At 37.2% G+C, this 23,188-nt stretch overlaps 1 protein-coding gene across 7 annotated transcripts in view; it reads right to left on the bottom strand.

Moving 5' to 3' along the window:
* The window catches only part of LOC114661334 (suppressor of tumorigenicity 7 protein homolog), a 260,621-nt gene that overhangs the window by 161,920 nt on the left and 75,513 nt on the right, over positions 1 to 23,188 (bottom strand). The window contains exon 1 of one of the 7 annotated variants that reach the window (XM_051928210.1): positions 17,706 to 18,081. The exons of 5 other annotated variants lie outside the window; for them this stretch is intronic. Coding sequence is in view for 1 of the 2 variants with exons in the window: in XM_028814563.2 (XP_028670396.1) it covers positions 17,706 to 17,727 (22 nt within the window). In the remaining variant the exon portion in view is untranslated. Of the gene's footprint in view, positions 1 to 17,705; positions 18,082 to 23,188 lie in introns of those variants that run through there. One more of the 7 variants, XM_028814563.2, reaches the window with a different exon arrangement.

Below are 23,188 nucleotides of genomic sequence, written 5' to 3'. Positions count from 1 at the left end.
TTGTATGTTCTTTATTAGGTAGACCTTGCTAGAACCAAGTTGGACCCCCTTCTGCCTTCAGAACTGCTAAAATTCTTAGTGGAATGGATTCAACAAGATGCTGGAAACATTCCTCTGGGATTTTGGTCCATATTGACATGATAGCATCACGCATTTGCTGCAGATTTGTTAGCTGCACGTCCATGATGCAAACCTTCTGAGATCTTGCGACTGTGGAGGCCATTTGAGTACAGTGAACTCATTGTCACGTTAAAGAAACCACCTTGAGATGATTTGAGCTTTGTGACATGGGTACACTGTGGTCATAAACGGATGCACATGGTCAGTAAAAATACCGAGATAGACTGTTGCATTTTAACAATGCTCAATTGGTACTAAGGGGTCCAAAGTGTGCCAAGAAATATTTCCCACACCATTACACCACCATGAAAAGCCAGAACCATTGATATAAGGCAGAATGGATCCATGCTCTCATGTAGTTGGTGCCAAATTCTGACCCTACTATCCAAATGTTGCAACACAAATTGAAATTCATCAGACCAATCTTCTATTGTCCAATTTTGGTCAGCCTGCGTGAATTGTAGTCTCAGTTGCCCATTCTTGGCTGATAAGAGTGGTACCTGGTATCTCTCTCTCTCACACAGGCGGAAGCACGAGCGTAGCAGCGAGCGGAAGCACCGAGCAGAAGCACAGAGAAGCGGCGTCTCCCACAGGCACGTAACCCTTCGCAAACACCCGAGCAAGTTCATCGGAAGTAAAGCCAGCAGCTGACCAGAAGAAATAACCGGCAGTGAGAAACTTGAAGCCGACGGTCTCTGAAGCAGAAAGCACTTAAGTAAACTACAGAAAACGGAGAAGATGACATCAATACTAAACGTAAGTTCTATCTGCTCTCTGCCCGTTGAGGGCACGTTTATATGTTGTGTGTCCTGCAGCATGTACAGTTCAGGTTTTCCGGCCGACATTGTAGACAGCTTCACCTGCCAAAAGTGTTTAGTTAATTTAGAGTTGGTCGGGAAAATACGCGAATTGGAGGACCGCGTTAGGAATCTGATAGCAATTAGGCAAACCGAAAATTGGATCGACTCAGTTTGTTTAGACAATTCGGCTACTTCTGATTCGGCTTCAGTCTCTCCTGGTCCCACTGTAGTCAGTGCACGGCCAAAGTCAGCAGCACCAATTCAGCCACAGGGCGAGTGGGTAACAGTAAGACGGGGGTCTAAGAATCCAAAATGTAGTCCCCCGGCACCCAGGTCACCAATTCGGACCCAGAACAGATTCTCAGCACTCCGCAGCGCGCCTGTGGAAACTGAGAATAAGAAAGTGCTCATAATTGGCGATTCCATAGTGCGGAATGTTAGAATTCCAAACTATGTTAAACCAGCAGTTCATGTTAAGTGCCTCGCTGGGGCCAAGATTTCTGGCATAGAGGCCGCATTGGACCGTGTCGCCGACGATGAAGTATCTACCTTATTACTGCATGTCGGCACTAATGATATTTATTCACAGCAATCTGAGGTATTAAAGAGGAACTTCATCTCTCTTTGCATCAAAGCTAAAAGAAAATGTCGGAATTTAGTTGTATCTGGCCCCTTACCAAGATTATATAGAGGGGATGTGATTTATAGTAGATTGCGTTCCCTTCACTGCTGGCTAGAAACCTGGTGTGCAAACAAAAGCATAGCGTTTGTGAACAATTGGGATGATTTTTGGGAAAGGCCTGGATTTTTCAGAAGAGATGGTCTTCATCCTAAATGGAGGGGATCTTATGTATTATCCCAAAATATGGCAGCAAAACTGCCTGGTTGACTGATTAGAGCACCATCCAGGCCGCAGTCATGTGATCTTAAATCACAGGCTGTTGTTTATCCCACCTGTTACTTTCCTGAAGCTGTTACCCATAATCCTTGTCTTGGGGCATCCAGTAAATTTAGTCTTGATACAAACCTTAAATTAATTGATAACCAAAAAATAAGTTGTATAATTAGACCAAGGGATAAAACCAGACCCTCCACCAGGGGCATCTGTTATAGAAATTTACTACAAATTAAAACAAAAAGTATATCACCAATTCAGAAAGAAGCATACAGTTTTAAATGCTGCTTATTGAACATTCGCTCTCTTGGCACTAAAGCTGTTTTGGTAAATGATATTATATTAAGTACAAAATCTGATCTGTGTCTTCTCACCGAAACCTGGCTTAGTAAATGTGACACTGTCCCCCTAGCTGAGGCGTCACCAGATGGCTACTCATTCCTTCATAAGTCTAGAGATTCAGGTCGAGGAGGAGGCCTTGGAATAATTCATTGTAACAAAATGCAAATCACTTCTAAAAATTTAGGCAACTTTACATCCTTTGAGGCATTCATTTTAAATATTAAAACAGATTCCAACACAATTATAGTGCTAGTCTATAGACCACCAGGGCCGTATTCATTGTTCATGTCTGAATTTAGCAACCTTTCATCTGACTTGGCTATAAATTATGATCACGTAGAACTGATGGGAGATTTTAATGTACACATTGATGTGGAAACTGACACTTTTAGCAAATGTTTTACTTATTTGTTAAATTCAGTAGGATTTTGTCAGAATGTCAAAGGTCCAACTCATAATCATAACCACACATTAGATTTAATTATAACTTTCAAAGTTGAAATTCAAAATTTAATTATTACTCCATTAAATGAAGTTATTTCCAATCATTACTTAATTACATTTGATTTAGTCCTGCCCTTGCCAACACACTCCCAGATTAAAACAAAGACAGTGCGACATCTAGATTGTAATTCTGCTTCAAAATTTATAGATACTTTGAGTAAGTCGAGTTGTGGAAAACCATTTAGATCAGTTAACATCAAATGTAAACACGGAAAACAATTTAGATCAGCTAACATCACATTATAATGTGACCTTGAGAGATGCTCTGGACACAGTGGCTCCCCTTAAAACAAAAGTGATCAAAGCACATAGAAACTCTCCCTGGTTTAATGAAAACACTCAAGCTCTTAAATTAGAGTGTCGAAAACTGGAGCGCAGATGGAGAACAACAAAGCTACATGTCTTTCAAATTGCATGGACAGAGAGTGTTAATAAATATAAAAAAGCCCTCTTTAAAGCTCGGTCAGAATATTATTCTACATTAATAGATAGCAATAATAAAAATCCTCGGGGACTGTTTAGAACAGTGGCTAAATTAACAAATGGAAATTCAGATCAACAGTGCAAAATACCAACAGACATTAGCAGTACAGACTTTATGAACTTCTTCAATGAGAAAATTAAAAATATAAGATCCCAGATTTCTGCATCACAGTACAAACCAAATACTAGCTTAGCAGACCCTGTCTCACATTGCACTCAGCACTTTAGTAATTTTAATCCTGTAACTGAGCAGGAAGTATTAAGTTTAATTTCTAAAATGAAGCCCACTACTTGTTCCCTAGATCCAGTGCCAACAAAACTAGTAAAAAGTGCAATGGATGTTCTTGCAGCGCCTATCCTAAACATTATCAATAGTTCATTATTGCATGGCACAGTACCTGATACACTAAAAGTGTCAGTCATTAAACCATTACTTAAAAAGTCAGACCTTGACCCACATATACTAAATAATTATAGGCCTATTTCAAATTTACCGTTTCTCTCTAAAATACTAGAAAAAGTAGTCGTCAGTCAGCTTCAGACACACCTTACGCATTACAAATAATTTGAGAAATTCCAGTCTGGTTTTCGCACTGGTCATAGTACAAAAACGGCACTAACGTGGGTTGTAAATGACATTCTGATATCCTCTGATGAAGGAAACTCCACTGTAATTATGTTGTTGGACTTAAGTGCAGCATTTGACACCATCGACCATTCTATTTTACTGCACAGGCTAGAAAATGATGTTGGGCTTACAGGCACCGTGCTCACTTGGTTTAGTTCTTACTTATCAAATCGATTCCAATATGTACAGAAATGTGCTGACAGTACTCCATCATTATACACAGAAGTTCAATATGGTGTCCCGCAGGGCTCAGTACTAGGACCTTTACTGTTTTCACTGTACATGCTTCCACTGGGATCTCTCATTAGGAAACATAATGTTAATTTTCACTCGTATGCAGATGACACCCAGTTATACCTTTCATTTAAATCAGATGAAGTTTCTCCAATGCTGTCTTTAATTAGTTGTGTTAGTGAATTAAAGGAGTGGATGAATGAGAACTACTTGTCTTTAAATACAGATAAAACAGAGATGTTAATTGTTGGAGGGAATGATGCTGATCACAACAATATTTTGTCATCATTTAACTCAGTGGGAATCCCAGTCAATTTTACTGAATCAGCCCGCAATCTAGGAGTTATCTTTGACTCTAGCATGTCATTTAAAGCGCATATTACAAAGTTGTCCAAAACATGTTTCTTCCATCTTAAAAATGTTAGGAAATTAAGGCGCTTTTTAAATAAACAGGATTCTGAGAAACTAATTCATGCATTTATCTCTAGTAGGATTGACTACTGCAATGCGGTGTTCACTGGATGTTCAAACTGTTCTTTATACAGCCTCCAGTTAATCCAAAATGCGGCTGCGAGAATTATTACAAGAACAAGAAAATACGAACACATAACTCCAGTTCTTAAACCCTTACACTGGCTCCCGGTTAAGTTTAGGGCAGATTTCAAAATCCTTCTTTTAACATATAAAGCATTAAATGGTCGAGGTCCGGCTTACTTGTCTGAACTTATCATGACTTACAAACCTGAGCGCACATTAAGATCTCAAGATGCCGGTCTGCTTATGATTCCAAGGATTAATAAAATAACAGTGGGAGGTCGAGCTTTTAGTTACAGGGCCCCTAAACTGTGGAATGGTCTGCCTGCTACTATAAGAGATGCCCCTTCGGTCTCAGCTTTTAAATCCCGGCTGAAGACTCACTACTTCAGTTTAGCATATCCTGACTAGAGCTGCTGATTAACTGTACAGACTGCATCTCTGTTGTTAGTCATTAGCACTTAAACATAAGTAACATGACAGTTATAATTATATACTAACTCTCACTTATTCTGTTTTTCTTCTTGGTACTCAAATGTGGCACTTGGTGCCATGGCCCACCTGCCAGGTTGTTTTGCCTGCCTAAGGAAAAGTCAAATCCAAATCTTATTATGGGATATATCATCTACTGTTAAATTCTGCTATGTAATTCTAAAATTTATATTTTTTATTTTTTAGTATATTGAGGAATTGTTCTGTTCTGTGAACTGCATTGTATTGTATTGACCCCCTTCTTTTGACACCCACTGCACGCCCAACCTACCCGGAAAGGGGTCTCTCTTTGAACTGCCTTTCCCAAGGTTTCTTCCATTTTTTCCCTACAAGGTTTTTTTTGGGAGTTTTTCCTTGTCTTCTTAGAGAGTCAAGGCTGGGGGGCTGTCAAGAGGCAGGGCCTGTTAAAGCCCATTGCGGCACTTCCTGTGTGATTTTGGGCTATACAAAAATAAACTGTATTGTAAACTGTATTGTATTGTATGGTTTCCTACTGCTGTAGCACTTTTGCTTCAAGATTCGATGTGTTGTGCATTCAGAGATGCTCTTCTGCATACCCCTGTTGTAACAAGTGGTTATTTGAGTTACTGTTGCCTTTCTATCAGCTCGAATCAGTATGGTCATTCTCCCCTGACCTCTGGAATCAACAAAGCATTTTCACCCAGAGAACTGCCACTCGCTGGATATTTTCCCTTTTTTGGACCATTGTCTGTAAATTCTAGACGTGGTTGCATGTGAAAATTCCAGTAGATCAGCAGTTTCTAAAATACTCATACCAGCCCGACAAAGTGGCCGGTGAGTGTATGATCCAACAAAACTAATTTTGCATAGTTGATCTCTGGGACCATAAGGACAATATAGACTACTTTGGAACCAAAAATTTTTACCCTGAGGGTCCCCATTTCTTTCTGTGTGCTGTCAATCGCACATCAATGTCACATGCTGGTCACAGCAAGTGAAAAATCCGAACAGAATGAAGCCATACTAACAAAGCGACCAGACGTTAACATTACTTATCTGGGCAATGCCCGCATGCTGCTTCTGCAATCTACTACGGTATCATGTGGCTTTGGGCTATTAGGTGAGGCTTGATCAAGAGTGGAAGTGTAGTACAACACACAAAAAAAATAAAATCAAAGGGTTGATTTTTAATGCCTGCTTTGTTGGCATTTTTTCATAATTTAAGCACTACAAATTGTCTACCTTGAACTATGAGGACAAGTAAGACATAGTAACATTCATAGTTACAATCCAGCAAGGAGATACTGCAATTCAAGAATACAATCTGACCTAAAAAGAACAAATTCTCAACTCACAAGAGCAGACTCATTGATAGAGAGGCAGTGTGGATGACGGATGGGACAGCTAACGATAAAAAAAAAAAGGGTCAGCATTTAAAAAAAAGACATAATCCATTGCTTTCTTTTCTTAAAAATCTCTACAAATACCATATGCCTAGGCAACACCAGGTACTTCATAGTTATATAACAGAACATACTTAAAGAATTTAAGGGTAAAATCAGCATGCAACCTAGTAAGAATATATTATGTCAACTTTAAAGAATGCTCCTCCCAAAAATCATCATTTTTTTTAAATTTATTACTTACCCTGTGTGGTTTGTAGCAATTGTTGAGAAACAATTTTACCCAACTTGTGTTTGTGTAGAACTGAAATAATAAACTTACTTACACAGTATACAGTATATCCATGGGGAATAAAGCTGAAAACTGCGCAAACAATACAAAGATGTACATGAGAAAAACCTCAACTCACTTTTCTTGCATAAGCCATATAACACATATCCAGTCACATGTACACAAGGTACCAAACACATTTATCTTATTAGTCAAAATATTGTTGAATAACCACTTCTGGAATATCCTCTCTTAGATGGCAGGTCAGCATGCTCAATTGAGAGTGATCTTTTAAATTGAAGACCCCCTTCCTTTGTTGCTTGTTAAACCAAAAGGTTGTTATTTCTGGGATCTTTTGTGAAACTGCACCAATGAATCGACCTTCAGCTTGCTGAAACATCATCAAGTATGCACAAATACAACATATACAACACAAAGCTTCCACCTAGTAATGTTTTCATCTGCTTTGCTTCCCTATTTTTTAACCTGTCTCGATACTATTCTCGGCAATGCTGACATGAAGTGTCTTGATTGATGACTTACTACTGGGTAGGACTCTTGATCAATGAATATGGGAGAAACCATGTCTTCAGTTCAAAAGGTTGTTCTCGATTGAGCACACTCTCTTGCCCATTTATGAGGGGATAGTCTAGAAGTGGTTTATTAAACAATATGTAAACCAAAATACACATTTTTGAAAAGTGACCATAACTGATACATGGATTATGTAACAAAAGTAAATTATGATTTTTTTAATGGACATTTTGTTATTGTTTGCTGTTTGTTCAGCATTAGTGCTCATAGAAGATTATTGTGTCATATACTTTTTAACTCCATAAAAACTTTTAAAAATTAAACATTTTTCTTAGTCATTACTACAAACAACACAGAGTAAATCAAAGATTAAAAAAAAATGCAGGAAAATCATCCAATGTTCAATTTATTTATCCACTTTTTTTAGTTCATACTTGAAGGAAGCAGACCATATTTCAGCAGTAGTAGGCAGAAGGTTAATATCCCAATACCAAAATAAACATTTTAGGTTTAAGTACTTCTATAAAAATTACAGGGCAAGGACAGAATTAAGCCTGTTTGAGTATAAGTGAATTCACCCAAAATACGAAGTGATTAATCCATGAAATAAACTCAGCTTAACAAAATGAGGCGGCACCAACAATTGGTCTTCCAGCCCAACACAAGTCAATTCCCATTCAGCTACTGTGATCAAAACAGTATTACGTTGTGTGATCTGATGATCCTAAGGTAATAGTGTTAACTATATTCTGCTAGGTAGCAGAAGTACTTACAATTATCTATAATTTATTGCAATCCAAAATAAGAAGAGAGCATAACTGCATAATGTATATGTTAATGATGTTCACTTTGTATAAATGTTTTAATTTTGTATAACTTAATCTGTGCTTTCTGCCTATTCATATACACTGTCATCAGAGGCATTGGTCTTAACTGCCAATAAAGTTATAGTATCGTTATTGTAGAATGGAAAGCTTTATTAGAGGTTTTGAAAGAAATGCAGATGAATATAGGTCAAATAAAGTATACAAATAATAGATATTGTTAAGTTCCCATTTCTCACCACAAACACAAGCTTTCTTGGAAAATGAAAGCTTTCTTTAAAGGCACACAAAGTACTGCATCATCCCTGTGAACATCAGACATTTCAGTCCAAGGGTGCATGAGACTTTAAATTACAAGATGCATTTTAAAGAGAGGTAATAAGGCAATATTTTATTTCAAGCAATGCTCTGATATTTCAGTCTGTTAAGCAGTTGTTATATTATTTTAGCATTAACCCTATCATCCGCTACCTACCAAACTAGTAATTATGGCCGGCACTTTGGCACACTGGTTACCACCAATGCTGCACAGTTTTAGGGATCTCACTTCAAATTCTGGCCCAAACAGATGGATGAATAGATATTTCATGGCAAAGATGATAGCAAAATATGCCACACAGGAGGTGGCTTAGAAGTTTGTCATACAGAAGACAGTTGGGAAAACCTTAGAAAATCTATAAACAATTATGCTTGAAATCTACATTAAAACCTGTTTTAAATGTGAGTTAGAAGAGTATATGTTACTGTGTAAAAAGTGCTGAATATGAGTTGTAAAATAAATTCACCATGGCTTCCTAGAGGAAGAATATGTGATTTTGAACACTGTAGTTCCTTAAAGCAGGAAAATTATACACAAATTTAATTCTCAACGCAAAAAAGCAGGGGACCATGAAAAAATGGAAACTTTAACTTAACCCTTATCAAATTCAAAACAGATACACTTGACTAAGATGATAAAAGGTTAAAAAATATAAAAAAGGTAAACAAATTAGCTAATAAAATGCTTAGAAGTGGGAAGGGCTTCTTAACAGAGCTACTTGTTACTTCACAAAAAAGTCCCCAATTGCCAGAATAAATCGTGGACACACTTGTGTAACATGTTTATAATAAAATGGCACAGACTTATTTACAGCATAGGTACGCTTGCATTTGTTTCCTTGAGCATGTTTGTATATTACTGAACATTTTTACATAGGCTATTATGCTTAATATGCTTTTTACAACACTTTTTGCATTTCTCTTAGATGAAAGCTAACCATGCTATATAACACAGCATCTTTACAGATCATGTGGCCTGGGATAGGAAACATGATAACAAGACATAAGAAGAAGTACATTTAAAGCAAGCACTGCATGCATTTATGAAATGCCATCTAGATGCAGTTCACAATTTTTAATTGGTTTGGAAATCCAACTATTGTGCAGTCTATTTTTTTCATCTGATGCCAATGTTTCATTTCTGGTTTTAGTGTTCAAAGAAATATTTCAACCCAACCCACTAATCAATAACAAAAACTGTTGAAAGGGCCAGTACTTCCCTATTTAGATCAACATTTTAATTTTGTCAAAATAACAAAAAGTTTTAGGGACTTGTATTAATATAGCTTAATTTTCTTAAAGTGCTTTCATCACTCAAAGTAAAAACGCTCCCAGACTGGAGGTGATCAAGCTTTTGAAATGTAAGCCTGCCTTACACACGGGAAATCTTTTCATAATGAGACCTTATGATGTCAGTACAGATCTAAACATTTTTTGCTGGATTTCAGAGACTGCTTGTGAAGCTGGATTTCAACACAGAATAAAAATAACTTGTATGATAAAACAGCATACTAGAAATTATACCGAGTTGGAAATAAGTTGCATTGCCTGCCTCTTTAATGCCTACATTTGAATTTCAAAAATCTGGCAAAGTAAATGTAATTATAGAAAATATCCAAATGAACACTATAAATAAATTCCTTTCCAAAGTAAGCAGCGTGCTGATAACTTTGCAGCATACAAGAAAGGGACCTGACATGACAAATGTTAATTTGAATAGCCGCTGGCACAGGTGTGTCAATTATACTCTTCAAAAAACAGACAAATTGGTTAGTAATAGCGAGCATTATGCAGAAACCAATCCCATATGGGTTATCAGTCTGTAACAGTTAAATGCACATAATAACAAAAGCATGTTCATTTTTAGGTAAATCAGAGTGTCTAATTACTTCAAAATTCACATCTTTGAGAAATGTGGAGAACCAAAGGGGGTGGGTTAAAGAATCCAGCAGAAAGGGAAGAACAGACACACAGTGACCAAGCTGGAGTTTCAACTTCCAATTTTCTGGAGCTATTAGACATCTATACTAAGCTGTGGCCAACCAGGGAGCTCTTACAAGAAAATATGCAACATACAAATATAAAATTTACTATAATATTATTTTAGCATCCAACTTACATCACCAGAAAAAAAATCTATAATATATTTGATAATCATAAGACTGTAAAGCTGTTGGGCCAGATCCAACAGATTCTTAGGAACCACTAAAACTCTACTGGTGAAAAATTTATTTTGAAACTAGTGATCACTAAGACAATAGGAGAACATGCAAACTTCATACTGAACAATGACTATGGAGGTCCAGGACATCTGGAAATCACATGCATACTAATGAAGCTGGACTGTCTGCTGTTGACCAAACATTAAACACCATATTTGATTTATTCATATACAATTAAGCCTTTTCTTCTAATACCTTTAAAATTAATGGCTAAAAGGTGTTCAGTAAAAAAGTTTGGTAGTGTTTTAATTTGAGTTTGAGCCCATATAAAAGTAAGTAAGAGAAAGGTTTTTCCAATAATGCCAGTTTTATTCAAGTACATTGTATATTACCACATTTTACATTTTATGATAGGAAGATCTGCACATCTATCCATCTGATTGTTCTGAGTAACTTCAATTAAATAACCACATTTATTTCACGCACTGTTGTAAAATGTATATGCTCTTCGTAGCTTATTTTTGATTAAACTGGTCTTTAAAAAAAAAAAAAAAAATCACTTCCATCAAAATATTACATGTTCCTTATAGGATATAGGATACTGAATCCAAATCTGGCAACAGATTAGCTCTATCACATATAGTTTTTGAGAGATGAATGTTTAAAATGAACCAACACTATTTTAGAGAAAAAAAAACAATATTTTCAGAATTAACTATTAAATTATTACTTACAAAAAAGTAGTCACTTGGTAGATTTTTTCCTCTTATAATTCCGCAAAAGTGTTTCATGGCGTGAATGACCAACAGATGTTTACAAACACAGATTCGCTCCACCTTCCACTGTAGTGTCTCTCTTTGTCTGAGGGATATACTGGTGGAACCTATCCTCATGTTTATCAGTGACCGCACCCAAAAATCCAAATGACAGTGTAGGAAATGGATTATTAAATACATGTTTCACCCAAGTGCTACGTAGGAAGAGAGAAGCTTCTCAACCAGCTCTTCGCAGTTTTCAGCTTTTGTATAAATAAGAATATTGTGGAACACGCTCTTTTTCTTCACCCTCCCATAAAGGAAGGCTGTGTATTCTTTTACCGTTGGCTTGCCTGTTACCTGGTCAAGACAATGGATAGATCAACCCATTCTTGCATATTTTTGTAAAAACCATATAAACAACAAATTTATCTCTTCTGAACAATAAAAAGGCATCTTTCTATGGGGAAAAAAAAGACTGAAAGCAAACAATGTGTAGTGAATATTTGATTTGGGTTGTTTCCACCAAAACTAATGTTAAAAATGAGAAACAATGACATTTTTCATCTCAAAATATACTTAAAATAATAATCTGAGCATTTATATTACTTATGTCATAAAACAAGTGTAACTTATCTCTCTATTATATAAAAAAAAAATCTTGGGAGGGAGACGAGACATGATCTTCTCAGAAGACAATTTTACGTCCCGCGAGAGGCACTTTAACGTCACGTGAGACAAGGCAGTGAGACAACATTTAAAAACAAGTTCATGGACATCTAACTTAGCAGTTGTTGAAATGCATTTGGCAGACACACTTCACGTGCTCCCAGCTCATTCAACAACGACCAGCGACAAGCAGAACATGCAGCTCGCCAGCAGATGATCAGAACACTTCTCCTTAGTGTGCATTCACCCCCCCCCCCCACCTCAATCACAACGCGAGCAGCAGAGACGTAAAATGGCAAAAAGGACAGCTGCTGTACAGGCTTTTAAATGATTGCTGGGCAGCGCGACAAGCAGAACACGCAGCTCACCAGCAACAGCGACAAGCCAGAAGATGATCCGACCGCTTCTCCTTAGCTTGTGTTCAGTTCAAAAGTGAAATTAATGCATATGTAACAATTCCCATGAAAAGAACAATCTCTTTAAATTGTATATCCGGTAAACCAAACCCGGGGGTGGGCGAGCAGGGGGAAGAGCCCCTCTAGTCTTTTAAAAAAAATTAATTTTTTTCAGAACCAGATATCTCACAAAAATTATTTGTGATTGAAAATTCCTATGTCACCCTGCCCGGGATTGGTTCCTGCCTTGTGCCCTTTGTTCGCTGGGATTGGCTCCAGTAGACCCCCGTGACTCTGTGTTCGGATTCAGCGGTTTGGAAAATGGATGGATGGAAATTCCTATGTAAGAAATGGATTTAGAAGGTGGATTTTGGTGCAGACCAGTGTTACTGCATGAGAAAAACACATTTTGATACACATTACAGAGATTAAAAATGATATTAAAAATCAAAAATAGGATTATTTATGTATGAATCAAAAAAGATACACTTAATATGACCACAGAATTTACAAATAATGAACAGTGGCAGGGTCACATGTGCATGTTTGTTACATGCAAGATTATATTCGAGCATCCTGTTTGTACTGCACACAGTATATACAGGACACTTATGAGGGGGTTCAATCATAAAAGGAGCTAAACAAACTTAAATCATTTTGCTTGTACTACATCTGTAAACATTCTGTAAAATTAAAAAAAAAAATTACACATGAGTGATATAATAGTGGTCCACTCAGCATTGTTTCTCACCTTGCTCGCTATACTGTTGGGAAACGCTATAGCTCCATAAGACCCTTTACAAGACAAATGATTTAGAAAATGAATAGATGGATAATTAAAAAAAGCAAGTTGTTCAAAGCATTCAATCAGTTTGAGCAAATACACTAAATTAACACATGCACTTATGACAGAAACATATTTTAAATTATTTATTGGTAAAGGTTTACTCATTGGACATATAGATTTGTTACTTACAGTTACCACCCCATGTTAAATTATTAACAGAAAATTACTTTCTTCTTATTGTACCTCTGGGCTGTTAACTGAACCAAACAAAAAAGGTTCATCTCAATCAAGACACTTTCTATAAAACTCAAAGAGTGCATGTCATTTTAATTGACATGGTAACAAAAGCTGAAGCTGATATCTCCATTCAGGTTCAGAAACCTTTCATTATTTTAGTAAAGAGTGACATTTCACATATGTTGAATTCTGAATTTACAACAGTGACATTATACTGATGATTGCAAATCTTTGCCTCTCAACTACAGATAAAGTACCAGTACTTGCATTTTCCCCAATACTTAAAAAAAAAAAAAAAAGTGATTAAAAAACAAAAACAAACTGTGCCAAAAAGAGACAGATATTTTAATTAAACGGTGATGAAAGAAGAAGAAAAAGATGTTTTTAGGACAACATAATTTTAAATTATATAGAAAGCTGCCCATAAAAGGTAAAATAACGTATCAATGTCTAGATTTAACAAAGGCATATTATTTAACTAGTGATTAAAGATGAGAGCTTAAAAGGAGTGGATGATGAGAAGGCACTTTACACCTAAACGATACAGCACTGTAGGATATAATTTTACAGCCATGCAACTAGGATGTGTACAAAGATTCATGTAAAAGAGTCAGTCAGGACCTTTTACAGGCCTCCATATTCAATGCCTTTCCTAAACCACTGATCTAGTTATGGTTCACAAGGTGCTATTACATATCCCCCCACCTCAGGACGCACATGCACACAACAACAGTTCCTTATACAAGTGGGTAAAGTGTGAAAGACACAATATTTTTGAAAGGGAAAAAGTTTCATTAAGTTACAGATTCACAATATACAGTGTATTTGGACAGTAACACAATTGTTATTAATGTGGCTCTTTGCCCAATCATGCTGCCATTTGAGGGAAACAAAGCATATGAGCTTTTAGTGTAGATTTTCAACATTAAATCGATATTTACATAAAAAACAGTGTATTGTATGAAATTGCATATATGTAGTTATCCTCATATTTTAAAGAACCAAAATGTAATTGGACAAATTAATAACATTTGGGGGCAAGTAGAATCCATAGACATCACCAGGCACTGGGTTTCTTCTTTAGTGCGGCTCTGCCAGTGGTGTACTATAACCATCTTCAGTTATGGCTTATTTAAGAGGCTTACTGTCTTTAGTATTGCATTCAGAAAATGAAATGCATGGTCAGATTTTGGTCTGATGATTGACTCAGCCATTCAAGAACGTTCCACTTTTGTGGCCTTAAACAACTCTTGGGCTGTTTTAGCAGTGTGATTTGGGTGAAAGTTCTACTGCAATATAAGGCACCATCCAAGGAGTTTTAATGTATTCTGTTAAAACAGAGTATTTAAGATGTCCCTGCACACCTTAGAATTTATCCTGTTGCTTTCATGGGCAGTCACCTCATCAATTATTACAAGGGAACCAATTTCTAAAACAACTGCTTCTCACAATGTTTCATAGAGGAGGTGGTATTCTTAGGATCATGAGCCGTCCCCTTCTTTCTCAACACCTTTCACTTTCCATCACTCTGCTACAGGTGATTCTTCATTTCATCTTTCCATAAGACTTTCTTTCAAAACCATACAGAGTTTTTGATGAAGTTCTTAACAAACTGTAACCTAGCATTTTTTTACTCATAAGGAATAACCATGGTTTGCATCTTGTGGCTACACAAAGAGTTAAAAATGGTTTATTCCTTAGCATTGAAATTATTCATCTGTCACTGACTGCAGTAGACTTCCTTAGCTCACAACCTTTCTTTGTAGTAATGCACCAACAATGTAAAGTTTTACTACGTCACATAATGTTTTTCTCTCATTTGTCAACCTCATGATAGAACTGATGCCTACTTGGTCCTATTGTTGAGTAACATCAGCTACAGATTGCCAATGAAAATACCACACTTTCCATCAATAGTAAGTATTTTGTCAAGTTAATAATGCATGATTTGACAATGCCATAACATTGATGTAGCCAAGAAATAGCTAAGCAGCCAATTGTCCAGTTATTTTGGCTCCTTTAAAGGGGAGTGGGAAAATGGGGGCTACGTATAAGAAATATTGCAATTCACATACCATTCACGACTTTTTGTATGTAAATACCTTTGATTAATTGCTGAAAGTCTACATTAAAATCTCACATCCTTTGCTTCACTTCAGTATTATTGGTCACAGTCACATTAATAACAATTGTGCCACTGTTCAAATACTTATGGAGTGGATATGCATGCCTTACTAAAATAATTCATTTTGACATTATATTAATTTTCTATTATGTGTAACCATTTACTACTACTGTTTTTTTTTCCTTTTAATAATAATAATGTATTAATAGAGTGCCTTTCCATGTAAGAATATATTGATTCAGTACATAAGGGTAAAATTTAGGGCGGCACGGTGGCGCAGTGGGTAGCACTGCTGCCTCGCAGTTGGGAGATCTGGGGACCTGGATTCGCTTCCCGGGTCCTCCCTGCATGGAGTTTGCATGTTCTCCCCATGTCTGCGTGGGTTTCCTCCGGGTGCTCCGGTTTCCTCCCACAGTCCAAAGACATGCAGGTTAGGTGGATTGGCAATTCTAAATTGGCCCTAGTGTGTGCTTGGTGTGTGGGTGTGTTTGTGTGTGTCCTGCGGTGGGTTGGCACCCTGCCCGGGATTGGTTCCTGCCTTGTGCCCGGTGTTGGCTGGGATTAGCTCCAGCAGACCCCCGTGACCCTGTTTGGATTCAGCGGGTTGGAAAATGGATAGATGGATGGATGGGTAAAATTTAATGTGTAATATGCAATCTAGCATCCTCTATCAATTGACTTTTCAAGTATTTAAAAAAAAAAAATCACCTCCTTTGTGCTCAGCCGTGTGCTCAAGCAGTTTTGGACAGTGGAATTAGATCTCCTCACTTTTCTTTACTTTAGCCCATACTCTGGATACAAGCTTGATTAAAGTAATACTGTGTCATATTCAATTACCAATGTGCTACCGACCCATTAAGAAAGGAAAGGACATACTCTCTCAATTAGTGCAAGTTTTCAGTTAACACAAATCTTACAATTTGTCATAAAGAACATAAGCAGCGAGATAGAGAGAGAGAGGGGAAAAGCATGTTTCATAACTGAATAGTTTTTTAAAAATATTATTTGGCCTGTTTGCATAAAAACAACTTAAAATGATCATACTACTGCTACCATCAATTCTACAAATTACTATTGGAGATATAACAATATACAAATCTGAGATAAAATGCCCCCAAAGGTTATCCACTGTATAAAAATGTAATATTTTCAAAAGGTTACCAATCTTATTTATAAATCATGTTTCTATAAATATACAGATACAGTTGCATAATCTCTCTAACAGCTTAACATTCCTGCGAAACATCAAGTCATAACAAGCTATAAAGTAATATTGCCTTAGTCAAGCAAGTTAAATATAATAAATGCAAACTCTACCATTTAAAATGTAAAATAAAAATCGTAATTGTTACTTGGACTTCTATATCATTTTAAATGAACAAATAAGCTTTTTTCTACACTTAGGTTTGACAAATAGCTGAGCTAACAAAATGAAGAGAGACCCAAGATCTTATCATTTAAGCACATCAAATAAAAAGCTTCCTTTCTCTTACCTCAACATTAAACTACCAGTAATTTGGTTCAATAAAGCCAACCGAAGAAGATGAATACATAAAAATATCTATAAAAGGGTGTCCTCTTTGTCATACAGGAGGCATGCAGTTTGATAGGCCCCCAGAATTAAGTAACAGTCATGGACTGACTCTGCATCCCTGACCGTGCAGCTTTTTGCTGATTTAAGCACATAGAACAAGTATGCATTTGACTTCGACTTTTTTTAAATTAACAGCCATCAACATTTTGGGTACTTTATAAAAGCATTATTTCAGCTCACCTTACACTCTTAAAATTAGCTCTAGCAATCCATATACCAAGCCATTCCTGCACCCCTGTTCCCTAGGAAATAACTGTCTTTAAACTGCTACACTCCACTGATGAAGCTGAGGAACACACAAACCACACACTGCGTTGGCTTCTTACTGATTCCAAAGATGTACTTTATCCAACATTACCAATACACTTTACCAAAGCATAAAAATAAACCCTCTGAAATGGGTTGTCAGTGTGTTGGCAGTGACTGGGGGGAGGGGGTGTTTCAAAAAGAGATGTGTGCACAATGAATTTTATATCTTTCAGACCGATCATTGGTTCTTTGTATAAAATGGTAGATCCCAGAGGCTGCCTAACAGTCTGTCATAAGGAAACTGGGAAAAACAAATATCAATATATTCAGACAAAGACGGAGCACCAGTTAGCACACACAAAACCAGAGAGCTGAGATAAGGTACTTACATGACGATTCTGTGCCGAACATGGCTGGCCCAGATGCTGCTGTGGAAAAAAAGGGGGGAGGGACGGGGGGTGAAAAGGGAAAAAAGGGGGGGTGAGAGGTGGAAGGGGGGGGGATGAGGCAGCTATACAGCAGGGGTCATGAAAGCAGACAATGCAGTCCGTGCTCTGTGGCTGCCAGATGCTCTGTTCAAAAGCCTCAAACTGCAAACAGCTTTCCCTTAAATCCAATGTGGAAAAATATACTCCTTGGAAAATGAGAAATAAAACACATCCCCTTAAAGTGAGAGCCAAACAATCCACAAAAATAATAATAATCCAAGGCTTTGTTAAAATCCAGAATGCAGATGATTCAAGGCAAGTGCTCCCTTTACTGTGATGCAGCAGAAACTAGATACTGCAATTCACAAGCCTGGCTCCCAAGTAAGACAATAGCACAAGCTATGCAAACACAGAGTGACGTCAAGACACTGCAAAGACCGACTGCTGTTAACTAGAGGCATGGACAGCTGAATGGGAGAAGAAAGCAAATCAAAGGGGAATTCTACAGTAGCAAAAAAAGGAAAAAAAATACACACAGTCGCCTCCCCAAGCAGTAAGCTTAGGGAATACTAGATAACCTTGCATCTGCCAGGACCGCAATCTGACAGAAATAATGGCTTTGAGAGCTGCATGCTACAAAGCGCAGTCATTAAAGTGCACTTAATAAGACAAGCTGAGCTTTAAAAACTCGTAGACAAAAGGTTTAAGCAACTAGAATTGCAAATTTAAAAGTATAAATTAAAACAAGGATGAAAAGCATGACACAATAAACAGCACATAAATAAAAGTTAAATCCAAAGAAGTGGGAAAGTGAACATAGGTTTTAAAAAAGGAGACAGAATAAACAGATTTTAACCAATGGAAATCCTGTCAATTACCCAAATAAAATAAAAAAGCACTTTATAAGATCATAACATATCCCTTCTCTAAAAACAATATAAACTGTATTAAAAGGAAATCTTTTGATGGAGAGTAAAAAAATAGTCATGTATTTGAAACAGTTGAAATTGCAGAAGTTAACATCTGAACATGTGGCAATATAAACAAGTTTGAGTTTATATATATATTTTCATAAAATAATGGTAGTACTAGGGTGTTGTACCGTGTTAGCCATTATGAATGTAGTGAGAAGTCAAGGTGTCATTTTGCTTGACTTCTCACTACATAAAATAATGGGCAAATGATTACTTTTTAAAAATATGAATGCACCTACAGTATGCATGAAATAACTATGAACGCATGTAAACTAACTTCCCACTATATAGTACACAATATCAATGACAAACAATGAGTATTTTATTTAGGAAAGTTGCACACTGAAAACCACAACACACTAGTGGACTAGTACATGAATTTACACATGCACTATAGCACATTTTTGACCAGCTAGCTTCATTACAAAGGAGTTTCATTCTTAGAGGATCTGTTAACCGAAGTATTACTGTATCTGTAATTTTAACTAGTCAAAATGTAAACACAGGTAGCTTTCCATCAGTGTTCCACAGTGGGAGAATACCATTGACATATGGCAATTTGTTTTAAAATTTAATGCCTGATGAGTCATAATTTGTTATACAGATCTACACAGAGAATGGTGTAAATTGGATGCCATCATGACAAATCCCCTCCAGGAGGTGCTCTCTTGCAGCACTTTTAGCCACAGGTTCATTCCATCACGGTGTGCTACGAAGCAGCTCTGGGGGTCTTTTTCTGCCCACTGCTATCAGGCAATTCAATGCTTCCTCCTGGGGTACTTGTTAAATTAATTTTGAAATAACATTTTCAAATATCTGCACAATATGCATTTATTTAATTTATTTATTTCTTTGTTAATGGGTATCCTTGTTTTTTTAATGTTACTGCCTCTGTACACATCTGAATTTCACCAAGGGATTATTTAATCTAACCTAAACTGTAACATATTTTTAAATCATATAATACACTATGTCCATTGAATTCTGGAGATATCAATACTGAACTATAGTTATCATTAATTTTTATTTTGATTATTCAAAATTCAAAATGCATCTTAAACGGTCAGACATCATATTTAGTTTTCTACAATGTAACTTTGACACATCTGAAAGTAATTATAACTTAAAAGAACAAATGAAGACAAAGTATTAAAATGGCTTGCCGTATGTTTAATCCTATTATGTTTAAAAAGAGGGCAGATGCAGTGTAAGTAGAAGAATATATAAAACAAAACATACAAGAGTCACAGCTTAGAAGAAACACTGACAGAAATAGGACAGTGCTGTTGCAATTGGAGGATAATTTAGTGAATAAAATGTACTCTGTATAAATATACTGTATATATTAAAAAAAAGACCACCACCATTACATGCAAACAATCTTTAGTGCTGACTGCCAGTATTAAAGTGTATACAGTATATGAAAACAATGTTTTCATATATACTCTGTTAAAGGTTATTTTAACACTATAACAGCACATTTAATACTGCCAATTGAGTTGTGATTTGTTGCTTAATTACCTGAAATTTCCCTGACATTTAAAGCTTTTAAAAAGGAAAAAATTATGCTTCAGAATCTCTCAAAATAAGATTTCAGTGTTACTGATACAGGACAAGTTGTTTTAAAGACAAAGTTTTATGAGTACCTAGTTAAAGTAGAAGAAGTGGAACAGTTAAGTGCATATAAGCAAATGTGCAACCACAGAGAGACAGAGACTGCTGCTGATACAACAACTGAGCTAGTAAAAGCAGCTACCAAAGAAAAAAATTCAGTCACCCCAGCAGATTAAATCTAAGACAGCATCACATCATGCAATTTAGCACGCACGCATGAGCAAACAGCACGTATCATTGTCATTTCTGTACCTATCATTGCCACCTACTTTTATTGTGCTACCTATCCAGTTAAGCTAACCTTATATTGAGATTTCCATAGAGGGCCAATATTAGTAATTGTGTGAGGATTTGTTTTTAAACTTTTGTCTATACAGTGAAAAAGTTGCCATTTGGATTATTAATAATGACAAAATTATTAGTGCAACACAAACTCTGAGCCTTTGATTAGCAGCCAATTTCAAGCTTTGGAATGGTTAAAAGGGGAGTACAGTCATGCCAGCCATAAGCTGCACTGAGGTACAAAGTGTAGCATCTAGTTCTCCAGATCACAGTGATTCCTTAAGATACGCCACTGAAAGTATTTTGGATGTTACACACTGATGTAAACTGACACAACATGATGAAAACATGTTCAAAAGCCAATAGCTACAACCACCAGAAAGTCTGAAACAACTATAGCATGCCAATATTTCGAAGGTTGTCATAAATCACATATCAGGGGTAAAATGCATTAGTTCCCTTAATATGACTTATGAAAAATTTAGCTTCACATGTTATATCCAAAGATTTTTCTACTTAATGAAATGACTGAAAATTTCTTTCCATTGCCAATGGAATGCTATTAGGCAATTCCTAATGTTACAGACTATTACAGGAATTGCACTGCCATTAATGATAATCATCTATTATTGCATCAACTTAAAAATTTTAGTGTAGGGTCACTGGGATTGGAGTCCCTTCATTTTTTAAATTTATTTTGAGCCTATGGCACTGTGAAATATAAGAAAGGTAATAAGAAAATAATTAGGCAGTAATGCAAACAATTTCTAACTTTAACAAACTAGGAATGTCTAGAGGCTTTTGGTCTAAGGATGTTGCTCTTCATTTGCATTTGCTCCAAAGTACTATATTGTCTTTCACCTCCTAAAATTCTTCAATACTCATTCAGGGCATTGCCATTGTTTCTTTAAGTACAGAACCGTCATTCAGTTCCAAACACAACTCTGAGTGGACTGAGCCAAGAGTGGTCTTTTTCTCACCCTGAAAAGGATTGCATGACATGCATCACGCGCCACCAATTAAAGTCATGGTCACACACGTGCAATTAGGAGACAGTTTCTGGGCTCAAATAAGTTAGTTTTTTCCACTGGACCAGGGGTTGGCACTGTCCTCTAACTCCTCTCTCTCTACAGAACAACAAAAGAACCCTCAGCCTAACCATTACTTCCGGTTCCCAGACAACACCACTTACGGTTCTAGTCCACCACAGCCCGCCTCCTCCTGATGTCACTTCCAGTTCCAGAATGCCCATACTCATCACATCATTTACTTCCACCAACAATATATATACCACCTTCTATTTGTTATACTCAGTTCTGTTTTGGACTCCAGTCTGTAAAGACGTATTTCACTTGCCTGACATCTACAGTATATGGGGGATCCCCCAAACCTTTTGACGTTGTCTTTGTGTTTTATTTACAGTGGCGTAGTCAACAGGATTGTTCTCATGTCAGAAGAACAGGACCTGAACACCATGCTCACCAAAACGGTGAAGCTACAACTAGGGGAAACGCAGACCAGACTCGCAGAATCTGAGGCCAGGGAGCAAGCCAGAGCAGCCGTCAAGGAGGACCAGGTGCAGGCTCCCTCACAGGTACTCTTGCCTTTACAAGACAATGATGACAGAGACATATTTTCTCATCTTTAAAAGAACAGAAATCTGCCACCATTGGGAACGCAAAGAGTGGGCTAACATATTGGTCCCATTCTTAAAAGGGGAAGTGAAGCAGACTTATTATGACCTTAGTGAGAAGGAGGTTACCAATTATGACGTCTTAAAAGCCGAAGTCCTTACGTGCTAGGGCGTGTCCATAGACCATCAGGCAAGGCTATACCACGAGTGACAAGTTGATCAGGGCAGGGAGACCCGGCAACAGTCCTATGAAATCTGGGGTATGGCAGAAAGCGGGCTAAGGCCAGATATTAATAATCCCCGCCAGATAATAGAGCAGATTGCTTGCAACTTGTTAATTATGGCCTTGCAGGACTTCATTGTCCAGCCTTATAAGGACATGGACGAACTGGCTGAAATAATCAAACACAATCAGGTAGCTCACCATGCTGAGCGCTCAGAATGGTCTGCTCGCCAAGCCCAGATGGGACGCGTGGTCTAGTCTGAGCCCTTTCATTGTGAGATTGAGCCCATGATCAAGCCAACAAAAAAGAGACCCTGGTACCACACAGCTACAAATGTGGTAAGCCTGGACAGAAGCTGCCCCAATGCTCTTTGAACTCTGAGCCGATGGACTGCAGCTAAGTGAGAGGGGGAAAGTGTTGTGTAGTGCCTCACACCTTGTCTTGTCCTTGTACGGGAGTGGTGGTGGTTAATGGGTTTTAGGTGACAGCACTAATTGATACTGGCAGCAACATTTCCATTGTGGCTTGCCTATATGTGATACTGCAACAATGGATTAAAGGAATGACCAGTCTAACCCACATATATGGTGAAACTCGGTGGTATAGGTCCACCTCTTGCATCATCAGCTACAAGGGCAACATCCGTACGATGCAAGTGATGGTCCACTTTTTCCGGTAATAATGGGTGGTGACCCACACCCAGTAAATCTTTGGGCC

The sequence above is a fragment of the Erpetoichthys calabaricus genome, chromosome 1 (assembly GCF_900747795.2).
Source record: "Erpetoichthys calabaricus chromosome 1, fErpCal1.3, whole genome shotgun sequence".
Taxonomy (NCBI): Eukaryota; Metazoa; Chordata; class Cladistia; order Polypteriformes; family Polypteridae; genus Erpetoichthys; species Erpetoichthys calabaricus.
The sequence above is the reverse complement of the archived record's forward strand: the minus strand, read 5'-3'. Positions and strand labels throughout refer to the sequence as shown.